We start from the raw sequence: 12,879 nt of genomic DNA, 5'->3' as shown, positions 1-12,879 counted from the left end.
ATAGCAGAACAATTCAAATTAGCTGCCTCTAACAATAATTCAGTATTTGTAATGGATGTCAATACACTGTAATTTAATTTTCATCATTTTATAGATGTTTTTGAATGTAATTATTTAAAGGCTAATTCATAAAATGGTGACAAATGATGCTATACATTTCCACTATAAGAAATATGAAACCAACAGGAAATAAGAGCATTTTTATACATTTCTACTAAACCTTGAGGGAAAGAACCACCAACATGGTTGGAGATCAAAAGTCCCAAATTTCCAATAAGCACTTTTCCAAGAGATAGTTATATTTAACATTACAAGAATATTTTTGCCATCATTTCTTTATGTTTGCTTTCAAATATTATTTCATCTATCATGGATTTTCATACAAATATAATTTGTCTGGCTAGTTTTTCATGGAAATGACTAGTCATAAAAATATTGAGTTAGTTTTCATTTGATTTAATGAATATCTCTTGTTACTGATTTGTTGCTTTTCTCCTTGTATTGACAGAAAGCAATCGTCCACTTAACTGCACAATTATTTCAGTTTATTGCACTTGCTAATTCTCACCGAGCCACCCTTTCACCTTTCATCCAAATACATATTATGTAGTAATGCTATTTTATTCAGGTTACCTGAGGTTTAATTCATTTCATTTGAAGATAAATAAATAAATATATATATATATATTTATATATATATACACACACACACACACACACATCAGTCCTACCCTCAAAGCAGCCTTCCAGGAAGTGAATAGCATGTGGAAAATTATCCCCAGAGAGCTATTTATTTTGTTTTTCCACTTCCAAAGATCAGTTTTAATATGACTCAAATGTCAGAGGTAAAAGCCAGAAAGTTTGCTTAAAACCTTGAGCAGAGCAGCTTAGTTATTACATTGGTTCTTAAGAACCTCAGGGAGCCTGGCTACTTTTGGAATCCATAAGAAAGAGAAATAAAACCTAAAAATTCCAAAAGTGCAATATAGACTGTATCTCTTGAATTGATTTCAATGATTGAAGGACCTCCTGACAGAAAATTACCTGAGACTGGGTTAAACCTACTCTGGCCTTCCAATAGCGACCCAAAACCCAAAGATGAGATATTATAAAGTGTGACCTATACAGGTAGGAAGCAAGACTATATTGGGCATCATTCTTAACGGCTTCAACTTCTTCCCCGCTTAGAAAGAAAGCGAAGGGATTAACCAAAGAACATATATCATGACCTAGAGATACAGACAACAGTGTGCTGATGGCCAGGGTTGGGGAGGAGGAAGGTAGGAAATAGGGACATCTGTAATAGTGTCAACAATAAAAATAAAGATAAAAAAATAGGATGATCCTTTGCAAGTACTGAATCATTAACACTCTCCTTTTTAATACAACCACAAAACTAATACTGTAAAATCCTGAAAAAGTGAGACAGAAAAAAATACATCATTCCATACATTTCAAAAGGGAATAGGATCATCATATAAGTGAAACCTACAATGAAAGACAGAATCAGAAGTAATTACTTAAGGCCAAAATATGCAAAGCCACAATCTCATATGTATATTGCATTCAAATATTAAAGGCAGCACATTTGAGGTCAAATAAAAATAATACCAACTCTGGCTGGTATGGCGCAGTGGACTGAGTGCCAGCCTGCAAACTCAAGCATTGCCAGTTTGATTCCCAGTGAGGGCACACGCCTGGGTTGCGAGTCAGGTCCCCAGTAGGGGGTGTGTGAGCGGCAACCACACATTGATGTTTCTCTTTCTCTTTCTCCCTCCCTTCCCCTCTATCTGAAAATTAAATAAATAAATCTTTAAAAAATTAATACCCAATATATCATCTTTATTTATTTAAATATTGCCATGAATTCTTAGGAAATTTTAATGAGTATCTTTGATAATAAGCATTTTGATGACATAAGAGGGAAAAATTGAGATCTAAGAGTATAATTAAATGCATTTCTAAATTCGATACTAGTTAAATACTGTGGACTTTTATATAATACTATATAGCTTTAATATTTATAAATATATCTGCTGTATAATATATTAATACATACCACTGTATATGAAAGAACTTCACACCAATGTTGTTACCCAACAATATTTAATTCAGTTTAGAAAAGACAATGAATAACATCAATATTTTATCTTTTTTGGAACTCATTAAAATGTACAAATTCAGCAATGTATAAGACAATGTACACAAAAGAGTTTTTAAGTATCTACAAGATGCCAAGTCAGTTTTTCCAAAACCCATGGCCATTGTCTCTTCAGAATCAAATGTGTGAATGACAGGGTTATGGGAGGGGATACTGGAGAAAGGAGTGATTAAAATATAAACAAGATCAATCAGGGGTACCTATTATTAGATCACAGAAATGTAAAGAGGATGAAAACAAACTGATTTTGTGATCATAAGGAACAAATTGTGAGGGCGCACTGGGGTAATTCAGCCTATAAAATTGAATCAAAGTCCAAAAAGAAAATTGGAGGGGAATATGTAATCACTAATGCACAAGTCTTCTTAATATATAATGCAGTCACAACAATTCCATAACAGATATGTACAATTTTATTTTGCAAGCAAAAGCACATGCTGATCATTTCACTATATCTAAGAGATGTGTAAGCTGTTAAGTGTGGAGTTTTGTTTCCAAGTCCGCAATAAACCATACCATTGTTTTAGGTATGTTTTTTAAAACTTACTTTATTTAATTTAGATTCCAAAATCACCATAACATCTTGCTGTTATTCTTAATCAGAATCTTGACTGAGGTTAATCTAAAAGTTGCCAAAAGAGCCTCTTTATTCACTTCTACCTGATGGTTCTCTATGTACTTTGTCCTCTTTACCTGCATGATTTCCTTCCTGTCATCCCTTAAAACCACCATGTATGCAACACAATGAAAGAAAAAAGTTGCTGCTTGCTCCAGGAAAGTTTAAAAACATCAGATTTCAATAGCAAATTTCAATGTCAAATTCTATATTTTCCTTAACCCAGTCTTACATATTTTTTCACATATTTAAATATAACTTTAGGTTCAAGAATTTTCCTTAGTCAAGGAACATGTATAAAGGACACAAGGACAAAGCGAAAGGGGGGTAGGGTTGGGGGTGGGAGGTGGGAATGGCTGGGGTGGCAGGGAGTGTTGGGAGGAAATTAGAGACAACTGTACTTGAACAATAAAAAATTCTAAAAATATATAATAAAAAATAAAAATATTTCTGCAACTGCAAAAAAAAAAAACCAACCCAAAACAAAAAACAACCCAAAATAAAAACAGCCATAGACAGTCTGTAAATGAATGAGTGTAGCTGTGTATCAATATAAGTCTAAACTCTGAAGAAAAAACATTTTTCCTTAGGCTATTCTGTCAGTGTAAAAAAACAGTATGAATGTTGAAAATAAAAGAAAGAACATTTAAGCATTACTTATAAGTCTTTAAACACTTTGTGGTGAAATAAATGCCTCGTTATGATATCGTTTCTAGTGCTCCTTTCAGTAGCTGAAAGCAATAATCCTCTCTTTGACCCAGTTTTGTATCACTTTTGTAGTAAATAAAGCTGATGAGTAGAGTGAGGTAATCGATTTGGGATGCCAGTGGCAACTAAATAAATAAGTACATAGGAAATTTACAAACATGAATGTGGCAACTATTAAACATGTCAAAGTCATTAGAAAACATAGTCATACAACTTAATTATTAAAATTGTCTCCTAAAAGAATGCAGATGTACCATCAAATAATTTCTCAAAAAATTTAATAACCACACCCCAAAAGAGCCCTGATGTGACAGGAACCAGAGAAAACTATTGTTACTCCAGTCCTTTAAATCAGTCCAATAAACTTATCATTGGTTCCTACCGTAGATGTGACACAAATTCCCTACTTCTCTGGTTCGATATTTGTAGGTTAGGAGTGCTGAATTCAGAACTGTTTCTTGAACAATGTAGGTGAGCTTCCAGGCCTTTCGATGCCTCTATGTTCTGCTCTTGAGAGATCTGAAGGCTAATCTGATTCACATTATTCATTAGCAAGTTGGAAGTCATAAGATTGGTTATGGAAAGGCACTTTGTGAGATTTTCTTCCAAAAACTGTTTGTAGACTTCATCCACTTTTTTTTCCATATAACTGTTAAGCATAGAATTAGAGAGGGGCTGCTTATAAAACAACATGCTTTTTTCTCGAATTTCATCCCCACTCAAAAGTTTCAGGGCAGGTGGTTTCTCCACAGGCTCAGTGGTAGGAGAATGGCCCAATGGGATATCTACTGAAAGTAAAAGGGGACCGTTAACTGCATCATCACGTATGTGTTCCACAAAGCAACCTGAATCATACATGTTCCCCACGTGGTCTCCTCCAATCTGTAGGTCAGGATAATTCTGGCAAATACTTGTGCATGACCAGGATCGGTATAAATCCAGTTGTCTTTCATCATATTTTTCTCTCTTGGGAATGGGCAATGCAACAGACACATTTCCTGGAAAGGATGCACTTTTACATTTCGCTCCAGTTACCTCATCCACAGATTTTCTTTTATTCGTATCATTAATTTGCTCGGCTAACCTTTCTTTCTCAACCTTATGTTGATTTTCTATTTTATCAGGGGAAAGCGAATTGTCTTCTATACCTAAAAGCTGTTTTTTCCAAGTTTCCTTTTCAGCATTTGAGGTCTTCTTATATGTGAGTGGTTTACATAATTTTGTATATTTCTGTTCTTTGTATAGGAGTTCAATTAGGAAGGCTTCTCCAAGCATTTTATTAGGCAAGGTTTCTAAACAGAAGACTGCAGTATATTCCTGAAATTATCAAAGAACTCATTAAGGCAACATATATTAAAATGTCAAGTTAAGATTTATCTTCTACATGAAACACAAGTGATTGCTCAAAGGCTAGAGAACAGGACCAGGAGTAAGGAGACTTGGGTTCCAATTCTGCCATTACCTTTTTTAATATTAGGTAAATTACCATTACCAGATCTCAATTTTCCTATTAGTTAAATGGTGATAATAATACTCTGCTTTCTTCACAGGATGACTCTCAGGATATTATATGATGCACATGCAAATGTTTTAAAAAATATAAACTTATACAAGAGTATAGTTATGTGTGATAGTATAGTTATAGTTATGTGTAGTTATGTAAAAATATAAACTTATACAAGAGTATAGTTATGTGTGAGAAACCACACACACACACACACACACACATACACACACATATATATTCATCTGTAATAAGTTATTTATTTTAAATTTATTAGTTAAAATACCTAGCCCTTTCCCTATCTTCAAATAGTCTACTTAAAATCCAGCTTGGTTTCAAGGACTTGGTCTTAATTTAACTGTGTATTAATTAATGTCATTTGAGTCACACATTGAAAAAATTACTATGCCTTAGAATGTATACAAAGAATGCATATGTATTCATACTTTGGACTCATGAACACTTTCAGATGTAAACTATAAGTAAATGTAGCCACTTTTTTAATAATCTAAACTAAAATAGACATTAATAGGGATAAAACATAGAAAAAGATTGCCTGGGGTTGGGGAATAGAAGATTATTAATATTTAATGGACACAGAGTTTCAGTATTATAAGATGAAAAATTTCTGGAACCATACTGGCCATGGTTACACAGTAACATAACACAAAAACCGTTCAAATGAAATAAAGAAAGAAATAAATGCAAATAGTTTTCTCAAATTCACTACCATGCTTTTTTTCTTTTGTCTTTCTCCTACCTACCTTCCTTCCTTCTTACCCTCCTTTTTCTGTCTCCCTCTCTCCCTCTCTTTCCCTCCCTCCCACCCCTCTCCTCCATCCCTCCCTCCTACTCTCCTTTCCTTCCTTTTTTCCTTCCATTTTTTTCTTTCGGACTTGCATCTTATTTCCCAAAGCACTTATTCAGTCTTTTGCATGGTTTGCATGAAATTTGAAGACTCTCAATTTGCCCTGTCAACTTTGATAAGGGTGCAAAGGGAAAAGGCAGACTTGATTCAATACACCATTTTCCTTGTATAGGTCTATAGTGTTTACTGTAAACATTTCCAAGAAACCTACTTATTTACATTTAAAGGGTTTTTGGAAGAAAATCAAACAATGCAACACAAAACAAGTCAGAATTTAGATTTACCTTTTCTGAATATCAAGACACCTCAAGATTCAGTCTTCTGAGCTTCCAACACTCCAAACACAGCAAAAGTACCTTTTGGCTTCTTTGCTTCTCAGCTTTTGGTTATACCTCAGAAAGATTACTTCAACCACACAAAACAAAATGGTTCTGCTTTCCACTCATGATCTAGGACTGAAGCGAACTAACCGGAAAATGATGCGGTCATGATGTTCACATAACAAAAGAGGATCTTGAAAGTATTTATTCAATATGCAAATGACAGTAACAGTGGGAAATATTCACAGCAGTAGTTTTCTTCATCCAAGCGAAGACAAGAGGCAAGGTTATTTTAAAGTTTTTAAGTAAAAACTGCAGTGTGGAAACCAGCATGTTTTATAACAATGAATAATTAAAAATAAGTTGAACAGCCACCCACAAGGTAATGGTTAGATGACTTATAAGAAATACATCTATTACATTAAATTCTAAACTAAGAATTTTTAATAATGGAATGATAATAAGCATCTATTAAGTAGTTATTCTAAAACAGCCATTCTAAATGGTCTACACATACTATTTCATTTGAAACAGAAGCTATTATCTCCATTTAATAAACAGAAACAATGACAAAGGGTCTAACAAACTAAGGGACCACAAAGCTAGTAAACGGTGGAACTAGGATGTGCACCAGGCAATAGAATTCAGAACCCAAGGTCTTCATCACTACATTGTATTGCCTCCATGTGTACTGATGAAATGTGAGCTGCAGAACAACATATAGAGTAGGACTGCATCATGCACTGAGTATGGACTACAGGCCAGGCACTTTTACAAATATTTCACATGCACTAATTTCATCTTCATTACATCTCTATGAAACAGATAATCTAATTTTCATTTTACCAGTGAAGAAGCTGGGGTGCAGAGAAGTTAGATATTAGATACCCAATATCGCACAGTCCTAAGTGGTATAGAGTCTGTGTTTGAATCCAGGCAGCTTTGCTTAAAAGTCTGTGTGCTTAACTTCTCTGCTATAACTGACTTTTCCTCCCTTTTAATTAGCTGAATATATGTAATGATGTTTGTGAAAAAGGATGTAAGTCAAACTGTTCATAGTGGTTTCCTTTGGGAGGAGGGTGGCAGGTAGAAGGTAAAGGGGAAATTTTACTTTTTACTTCCTATATTTCTATACAGTTTGAATACTTCTACAAGGAACATATATTCATGCATTCTTTACACAATTGAAAAATAAATAATTCATATACACAAAAGGACGAGAAAAATTATACAGCCTTCTTTATAAATTATTTTTCCAGTCTCACAAGTGTTTGCCACATTTGTTAGAATAATTTCAAACCAAGATCCAAATTGCCAAACTAGACTGAAGAAAATTTCTACATAGTTGATACTTTTGGCTAATTATCAGTACAGCTTTTATTTTACAAATAATCATTCCAAAGTAATTATCACAAACATCCCATACAATAGGTTTATTATAATTCTGTATGCCATACCAATCAATTTATTTTAGTTTGTCAAAGATATCCCCTTGTAAGAAATAGTGTATTAATTTAGCTCGAATTCAAAGAAGTGGCTCACAGCAAAACAAGGAAATAATATCTCAATCCCACACAGGTTGCCAGAAAGATAATAAAAACCATTGTAAAAAAACAAGTTTTCTACCACTGTCACCACAAAGAAATACTAAAAGAAAATGGAGATCTCAAGTTGTTTCTAACCGAACTCCTTCATTAATCATAGCCTGTCTCCTTTGCCTCAATCACCCCTGTATCCAGCTTATCCAAATCCTAGCAGTCCCCTGTCCTAATGATCTCTGCCTTTCTCTAGTTATTTTGTTCTTGGATTGCTGCAGACGCTTCCAATATTGCCCCTTTTCAAATACACTAGATGTGTTAGATCCACCTTTCACCCAAACCTGCTAAATATTTCAATAACTTCTAATTACCCCTTGATTAACAATAATAATAATTTCTTGAGCATCATATAAGTCAAAGGTGGTCTTAGGTAACATCTGCACTTATGTAGCCCTAACAGTAAATCTGCAAGTTATGATTTTGCACATTTTTGCAAAACAGGAAACAGCCTCAAAAAGACAAAAAATAAAAATCTAACAGGAATCCTGAACGTCTGTGTTCTTTTCCCTGTTTACTTTTTCAGCTTTTATTCCTACACTTGCTCCCAAAGCTCCAATTACCATGTTACTTCCTGACTGTTCTTTCTACCTAAAAGTCCTTTATTCTTATTATTTCTTGGCAGACTATACATTCTTCAGGTTTCTAGTTTGCTCTCAGTTCTTAAGCACCTAGTCTGGATAAGATTTTTCTAACATTTCATTTACCTTATCTTATTGGTTATCACTTTGCGAGTTCCTTGAAGGTAAATGCTTTTTTTTTTTTTTACTCATATTGATGTGCTTGTTCCCAAGCAGAATAGAAGCTGGCACTTATTATCATGAACTATAATTATCATTCTCTAAATTACTTGTACATGTCAGACCATGTGCCTAACACTTTTACATACTGAATTTATTTAATCTTACTTATGGTGATGCTATCTGATAGGCATCAATAGAGAAACTGACCTTTATATAATTTGCCCACGATCCATAACTAGCAAGTTGTAGAGCCATGGAATCCAAATTTACCTAACACAAAAGCTGGTGTTATGGTTCTTTGACCTTCCCTCTTAATTCCTATTGCCCATTTTTGGCAAACCTCTAGGATCCTATACATGTTATCGCTGTATTCAACTGCTGCAAAAGGTTAAAAGCGAGAAATAAAAGGTGGAATAATGAGCTATGAATGTACTCAAGAGGAAGCTGACATTACAGTGCAAAGTCATCATCTTACACAGGGAACAGAGGAAGTGCTATGCGAGTCAGGAACTATTGCACTGACAATTGCGAAAACCAAAAGGTCAACTCCCAGAAGGAAAGGGTGCTCTGCAACCTCAGTCCTCAAAAAGGCAGGAGTACTAGAGAAGGCAAGGAGGCACCTCTCCGGACTAAGAGGAAAAGTAACAAAGGTTGCTGTGCTGGTCCAGTCCCATCCAAGTCAACATTGGCACCATTTGTTCTGTCCCTAGAAACCTGCGCAACGCAAGCGTTAATTCATCTCTTTCTGTTCAATCGTGACATTGTATTTTGGCCATTTTCTCCCTCAGGGGGTCTCGGCCCTTCATTTCCAGCTGCGGTTGCAGGGAGATGCGAAAATGGGCAGCAGTACTGTAGAGGCCATTTGCTCTTCCCGTCCCTCCTGCCCTGGGCCTCGCAGAAGAGAGCAAAGAGGGGTTAACTGGTGTTTATGACCCGTGGGAATTCAGCCCCTTCCCCCCACCCCCAGGCCGGTGGAGGTTACTGATTACTTGCCAAGAGGCCCCGGTATTTCCGGAATGGGCTCTCACCTGCGCCAGAAAGGCCCTAGATTCCCAGCCAATCCTGAGCGCAGTGGCCGCTGGCCCTTAGCAACGGCCCTGGGGAAGGGCAGGCTCAAGACTTCGCAGAACGTTCCCGAGCCGTGTGAAACCTTGGAGAGGCTTACAGCGCTTTACTTCTTCAAAGTAGCCTCAGAGTGGAAACAATGAGCTCCATTAAAGTCTATTATTCCAGCGTATCAGGGTCTAGGGAGGTGAGTGGAAAGAAAAGAGTCTCAGCCGGCGGGGGAAAAAAATTTAGGGTGAAGATATTCTAACTGGGGATTTAGGGATTGTGCTAACATATTCCCATTCTCTTCCTGCCTTTCATTCTTCAGCTTTGTCCTCTCTAGGTTTTCTGGGGTGGGACGTGCGGGGGCGGGCAGGGCCCCAGACAATATGGTTAATGCACACAGGTTGGGCTCTGGGGCCTGGTAGATTTTGGAGGTTCCTGTGTCCCAAACTCAACCAAATGAATGGCTTCCAATTTTGTGGATGTTTCCAATGGAAGTGATAAAGGACTCTATTTAGGATGGGAGATGAAAAAGATAAAGATCCCTGCTTGGTATGGGAGAGAAAAAAATGACCAAAACCTTCAGAAGACTGGGTAACCCCCCAAAGGTAAACTGGTTGTTAATTTTTAAGAAGGTGTATTTGCATAGAGCACATATTTATTTTTTAATTTAAAAAGGTTTGTTGAATGTATTGGGGTGACATTGGTTAATAAGGTCATATAAGTTCCAAGTGTACATTTCTATGACACATGGTCTGTATATTGCCCTGTGTGCCCATCACCCAAAGTCAAATCATCTTCTATCACCATATATTTGGCTCTTTGTAACCTTTACTACCCCCACCCCTTCCCCTCCCCCAACCACCATACTGTTGCCTGTGGCCCGTTTCAGTTTTCTATTGCAAATGTGAATGAAATCATATGGTTCTTAGCTATTTCTGACTGACTTATTCTCTTAGCATGATATTCCCAAGACTGATCCATGTCACAAATGGCAGTATTTCATCTTTTCTTGTGCCTGAGTAGTATTCCATTTCTTTACTGAGCTTAGATGAACCCTTGTGACCAGAATATAGGAATATTGTAGAACAGTGCTTTCCAAAATCAATATATTGCCAGCCACGTATGCCACTTAAAATTTTCTAGTAGCCACTTAAAAGGGAGATGAAATTAATTTAAGATATTTTATTTAACACAAAACATACAAAAATGTTTTCGCTGCAGCATATAAGCATTCTAAAAATGTAGATGTTATCTATCATTTTTTCACATCAAGTCCTTAAATTCCAGTATGTACTTTGCACTTACAGTATATCGTATTTTGGATTAGCCATCCTTCAAGTGATCAGTAGTTATATGTGATTAGTGGTTAACACATTAAACAACTCAGTTATAGAAGGACATTATATGGTGAAGGACCTCATTAGGCAAAGTGTTTGGAGAAGCATGAAATTGAAGGATTTGGAATTGATTGTAAATGATTGATAAACATCACATTCCTGTTGTGTCACATACTATGATAGAACGTGGAGGAATCAGAATTGATCTAAGCCTAGAAAGAATGCATTGCTTTTGCATAAAGCCTTGTCAGAAAGATTAGGGGTTTTGCCTGAGTACTATGAAATAGCAAGCAGCAGTCTGAAAAGGAAAACTAGAGACAATTTGACTCCTTTTTTGGAATGTTGTGATTTATGTTATTGAACATGATACTAAGAGTCTGTAAGAGGGAATTAATTTGAACCAGTGGAGACCACAGTGGATGTAGCAGAAGAGTTACCCTCCTGTTGGTCTGTCCCTGAAACAGTAATGTAAAAATCATCTGCAGGACTTGTTAAAACTTTCCTAGAAGTCACTCCTAGAGAATCTAATGCTGTGGTTTTGGAGTGGGGCAAGGCTGATGCTACTGGTCTTACGAACCACAGTCAAACTAGCACTGATCTAAAGAACTCTTCTTAATGGGTTCCTCTGAAAAGGTTTTGAAAAGCCACTACAAAAGTTTGACGTAAGTCATAGGCACCATGCTTTTGCAATTTTAAAAACTAATGTGACTCAGAAAGTGGAAATGTTTCAGTTCGGAATTTCAGAAATTTCTGAGCTCTGAAATACAGGCAGAGGTTTCTGGCAAACATTTATAACCCACTAGAGATTTTCAGTCTCCACTGACACCTTGCTAAAATCATTTGTACACACATTAAACATATTTATATGTTATATACACTCTATGTATGTGATATATATATATATTTATATATAACTTTTGTTCCTCAAAGAAGTCTCATGTCATTAAAAGCTTTTTTCTTCCATGGCATAATGGACAGGGAAAATAAAAAGTAAACATAACACCTTGGGATCAGTTGATTAACATCTTTCTATCACTTTACATCTTTACCTAGGTGAAGCAGAGACAGGAAGACGTTATCAGAATTTTAGATGCTTACAAAATAAATTACGAATTAATAGATATTTCTATCAGTTTGAAAAAACTTCAACAAATGAGGAGGAAGGTTTCCAGCCCTAAGGCTCTACCACCTCAGATATTCAATGACCAAGAATATTGTGGAGTAAGTGTAAATGTTAATTTTTATTTTATTTTTATGTTACATCTTAAGGTCACATATTGTACGTGGGGCAATAATACATTTATGAAGTGTGATGGTCAGGTTTCTCCATTCAGAATAGAAGCCTGAAGACAAAGCAATTTGTATTTTAGTGCAAAAAGACTCATGAAAGAAGCTATGTCATGCTCCTTGTTCTGGAGAGCTTATACCGTACTTTTCATCGTCTGTTATCATATGAACTTCTGATACTCTGGGGGAAAATTTTTTTTTCTAACTAACATAGCTGGCAGAAGCTAGCAAAGGCCAGGCAAGATAATTAGGAAACTTACCTAGACACTTGAGTTTAATGAGTTCATAAATGAGAATTTTTAGCATTGATATTACAAATTAATTTTGATTCCTTTTAGGATTTTGAAATGTTTCACAAGGCAAAGGAAAACAAAGAGATTCTCAAGTTCCTGAAGCTGGAGTAAATGGGCAGTAATGACACAAAAGATCTTTACTGACACGGATCTGTATATATTTCTATGTACATCTGTTACTTTTCATTATAACAATAAAAGGCTTTCATTAAAATTAACTGCTACCTAGATTAAGTTGTATTCGTTAAGAGGTAGGGCTTTACCATTTCAGACCAGATTGGGTGCGTTCAGGGTGGTTTGGCTGTAGACGGGCTTTGGCATTTCAATCATGCATTAAAATCACTTATTTATTATACTGTGAACATTTTATACAGCTGTGTGAAAAGAAAAACAT

At 35.7% G+C, this 12,879-nt stretch overlaps 2 protein-coding genes across 2 annotated transcripts; one reads left to right on the top strand and one right to left on the bottom strand.

Annotated features, from left to right (window-relative positions):
- Positions 1–3,163: 3,163 nt before the first annotated feature.
- On the bottom strand, positions 3,164–6,306 carry LOC123824341 (TLR adapter interacting with SLC15A4 on the lysosome-like). Its single transcript, XM_045847471.1, has 2 exons — positions 6,142–6,306; positions 3,164–4,802 (listed from the first exon to the last, which is right to left on the bottom strand). Exon 2 carries the CDS (start codon positions 4,758–4,760, stop codon positions 3,864–3,866), a length of 897 nt encoding a protein of 298 aa, XP_045703427.1. The 5' UTR covers positions 4,761–4,802; positions 6,142–6,306; the 3' UTR covers positions 3,164–3,863.
- A 3,347-nt stretch (positions 6,307–9,653) lies between these two features.
- LOC123824228 (SH3 domain-binding glutamic acid-rich-like protein 3) lies at positions 9,654–12,630 on the top strand. The gene is made up of 3 exons (XM_045847359.1): positions 9,654–9,767; positions 11,959–12,126; positions 12,531–12,630. Exons 1-3 carry the CDS (start codon positions 9,720–9,722, stop codon positions 12,594–12,596), a joined length of 282 nt encoding a protein of 93 aa, XP_045703315.1. The 5' UTR covers positions 9,654–9,719; the 3' UTR covers positions 12,597–12,630.
- The last annotated feature ends 249 nt before the right edge of the window (positions 12,631–12,879 follow it).

Source organism: Phyllostomus hastatus, unplaced genomic scaffold (assembly GCF_019186645.2).
Source record: "Phyllostomus hastatus isolate PE091 unplaced genomic scaffold, TTU_PhHast_1.1 phas_contig_551, whole genome shotgun sequence".
Lineage (NCBI taxonomy): Eukaryota > Metazoa > Chordata > Mammalia > Chiroptera > Phyllostomidae > Phyllostomus > Phyllostomus hastatus.
This window is presented reverse-complemented; position numbering and strand designations above follow the sequence as displayed.